The sequence below is a fragment of the Austrofundulus limnaeus genome, unplaced genomic scaffold (assembly GCF_001266775.1).
Source record: "Austrofundulus limnaeus strain Quisiro unplaced genomic scaffold, Austrofundulus_limnaeus-1.0 Scaffold175, whole genome shotgun sequence".
Taxonomy (NCBI): Eukaryota; Metazoa; Chordata; class Actinopteri; order Cyprinodontiformes; family Rivulidae; genus Austrofundulus; species Austrofundulus limnaeus.
The window spans coordinates 608,861-612,620 of NW_013952577.1; the positions used below are offsets into that span (position 1 = coordinate 608,861).

The 3,760-nt window shown below is 35.4% G+C and overlaps 1 protein-coding gene across 1 annotated transcript in view; it reads right to left on the bottom strand.

Moving 5' to 3' along the window:
• Positions 1 to 570: 570 nt before the first annotated feature.
• LOC106524078 (uncharacterized) overlaps positions 571 to 3,760 on the bottom strand; it is a 6,211-nt gene continuing 3,021 nt past the window's right edge. The window contains exons 6-7 of the mRNA XM_014017724.1: positions 3,194 to 3,333; positions 571 to 876 (exon numbers count right to left, since the gene is read on the bottom strand). Of these exons, the coding sequence (XP_013873178.1) occupies positions 728 to 876; positions 3,194 to 3,333 (289 nt within the window). The 3' untranslated portion in view covers positions 571 to 727. The remainder of the gene's footprint in view (positions 877 to 3,193; positions 3,334 to 3,760) is intronic.

Genomic DNA, 3,760 nt, shown 5'->3' on the forward strand with positions numbered 1-3,760 from the left:
GATTGGTTGTTCATTCTCACACGATGTTAGATGACAGAATGCTGTATATGAGGCCTCTCGAGACACAGAGTTCGGCAGTGAAGAGAGTTAGACAGTGAGCAGTGTGGAGAGACAGACAGAGAGGCACAGAGACAGGCCACGTTCTCTGTGTTTCCTGTTGTTGCAATAAAACTCAGCTGATCATCCCACGGAGTACCTTCATTCTTGACCAGCGTATTTCTGTCTCTGTTGTTAAATAAATATTGCCATAACAGCAGCAAATTGAAGGTGGAATTAAAACCAGATCAAACTGGAGACAAAAGGTGACAGACATTTATGAAGCAGGGTGAACTTGTATTCATGAGAAATTCAACTCTAAATCCTTCACTATCAAACTTTTTTTTAAGTGTTGAGAGAAAATCTAAACAAACAGACCGTCTATCAACTAATATCAAAATGTTTTATTGGACAAATCAAACAAATTCATAATACTTTGACAATACAGTACAATATATTTTCATAGTAAAAAAACAGACATTAAAAATGCAATAAAATAGAATATATATACTAAAACATTATTCATTATGGAATTTCTAAAGTAATATGCATGTTTTAATAAAAGGCAAATATTTGGAATGTTTGTTAAAGAAAGTATTTCTGCACAGAAAGTCACAAGCAAACAGAAAATTAGGACTTTGTTTGGTCTGAGTTTAAACCCTGCAGCCATTTTAAAGCTTTAAAGTTCCTCTCAGCGAAAAATCTTAGATTTGCTGCCGTCGAGGGGCGACACCATCTGTTTGTCTAAATCAGGGGAGTGGAGGGGCCGCCGCTGGTTCTTCCATATGACTGTACAGACTCTGGAAACAAACAGGAGGCACGCCAACACCAGCAGCACCACTGACAAGACAGAAAATATAGACCAGTGGTTAAACATTTTCAATAAAATAAAATGCCCAAAGTGACTTGAAACACTATTATGTTTCTAAATAACGGACAATAGCTGGTCTCTATAACTGATAACTGGTAAATTATTGACTCTAAGGAACACTTTGAGACAAAGTGGCAGAGGCGTTAAAGATAGCCTTCCATTAAATGTCATGTGAAGATAAACACCATGTTTCCAGGATGTTACTGAAACTGTGGAGTATTAAAAAACAGCTTTATTACAACAGGCCACTAAAATGAAAGAACATTAACAGTCAATTCTGACTTAAATGTCAAAAAAATAACAAATAAAAAAACAGAACTTTGATTAGTTGATTCCCTTTTTTAAAAACCACTTTGTTTCTACGGAACTGCTGAGTCTAACAAACTTTCCCCAAGAAATGCAAACACTGAATGTGCTAACTCTGACTTTTATGTGGTTTGGTTATTCTGAACATTGCGGTTGAATTACTGAGAGATTTTAAATCTGCTGTTAGTGTGTTGACCATGAGTTGAAATAACCAGATGACTCAGTTTTCATTTAAAACTGTCCCGTCTTCAGCTGTTTGTTTGTTTAAAATCTGAAACTGTTAAGTTCTTGAAGCATTACCTGCCATTTGTTTACGGGCCAAGGTTTTAAAACCAGATTTTGTGTACCAGTAATCAGTTGATGCATGAATTTTATGTTGAAGATGACTCTCAGCTACTACCACAACCAATTTAAGTCAATATCTGTAAAACGTGGCTGAGTTTTAGCTTTTTCTGTTTGCTGACACAGTGGTCTTTAACTGAAGTGACTCCAAACATCAGAGAAATTGCATTTCAAATGCAGTGTGAAGGCCTAAAGCTGAAAGATTTATGATGAAACTGATACAGAAGCCGAAAAGGTTAAATAGCAAAACTATTAATGCAAATTAGATTGGAAGAGTTTTGCAGTTTTCTTTGTCTGTTGTATTGGAGTAGATTCGAACAGCTTAGTTTTGCTGAAAGTGAGACAATAAAAGTGATTAAAAAAAACAGTAGAATATAGCAAAAAAAAGTGGTAAAAGAGCAAAAAAAGTAGCTCAAATTATCAAAAAGCAGCTAAAAGTAGACAAAGCAAATTAAATTTAACAGACGGGGAAATAAAAGGGAACATTTTCAATGAGCAAAAAACAATTTTAGAAACAGCTAATAAAGCTTCAGATAGCCTAAGCTTTTAAAAGGTATCTGAAATAGCTGAAGTTAGCACAAAGAAACAACACATTTTTGCAGAACTAAGTAGTAAAAAGGTGAAATTATCACAAAAAGGTGAACTTCGCTGAAAAAAAAAACTCAGATAAGCTGAAATTAGCTCAAAAGTAGCTAAAAATACAGAAAACAGCTGAAATTAGCAGAAAGCAGCTGAGAGAAGCCTAAAAAGACTGGTTGTTATCTCTTCAGGGGTCACCACACTGTCCTCTACATCCTCTGTCCTCACTCCAACTACCTCCATGTTCTCTCTGACTGCATCATTTGCTTTTTCCTGGTTGCTATACAGTATCTCCAACATCCTTAATATGTCCACTGTCCTCCTCTGGACATGTCCAAACCRTCTCAGTCTGGTCTCTAACTTTATCCCCTAGTGGTTCAACACGTGCTGACATGAAAAATGTTTTCACCCGGTCTGTTAACACATTATAATTTACTTTTTTCTGCCAACACAGGTCAGTTTATATTGGCCATAAAAGATTTATAACAGCGATAACAGATTAAAACATTAAGGCGGATGAATAGTTTTTATAAACATTATAATTCTTGCTGGCAAGATGAGTCATACTGAGCAGTTTATTAATATCGAGTTATTTTCACTTTCAGATCCTCCTACTAAAAAGCTTCAAAATGACATGTAGTTCACAATGATGCCAAACATTCAGAGAGAAATGGTTCATTTCACATAAAACYATAAAGTTTATAACAGAAAGGATTATTGCTCAAGACATTCCTGTTAGAAAACTTTAGATTAGGAAAATTATTTTTATTTTTATTCCTGGCATCAGAATATGGTGTTTTTATGGATTYATTTTTATTCAAATATCAATTAAAACAAAAATCTATATTTTTTTCTTTGTTTGTGCTGCAGCCTGAGCTCATTCTGACTCATTTTGCCAGCAAGGCAAGATGAGTCAGAATGAGCAGGTCAGGTGAGTCATACAGCAGATCAGACCAAAAAAAAAAGAAGGAAAAGTTTTTATATTATTTCTCTGAATGTTCTGTGTTCAAGAATGCCACTGTTTTAGTTTAGATATGAAATAAATAATATTTCACTCACCTGTAAACACAGAGTTTGTAGTGGGATCATCTGGGTTAAAATGTCTGTCGACATTTCCAACCAGAGCCACGATCAACACCGGGTACACCGTCAAGATGTTCCGCACCCATCGGTCCAGAACCCAGGTCTCCAGAATGAACCTGCAGACAGAGGAGAGAGCAGATGATCCATTATGAGCTACTGAYATGATCAAACAAGGTCTAATTTTCCTTCTAATCACTGATCTCTTTAAATATTATAGAAATATTACTGGTGCCATCTACAAAAAGAAAAAGGGGTGTAATTTTTGAGACACATAAATGCATCATTTTGCCTCTAAATCAGGGGTGGGCAATCCTGATCTTCGAGGGCCGCAGCCCTGCATGTTTTTACTTTTTCCCTGCTCTAACACACCTGATTCAGTCACAGTCTCTTCCAAGTTCAGCTGTATGGAGGACCGACACTGACATAATTGGAATTAAAAGCAGAAACATATAAATGCACCACTAAATAAATAAATATGTTTAAAATGCACCAAATAAATTTAAAAAAGAACTTTACCTCAAGTTTTATAATTTAATTTACCTT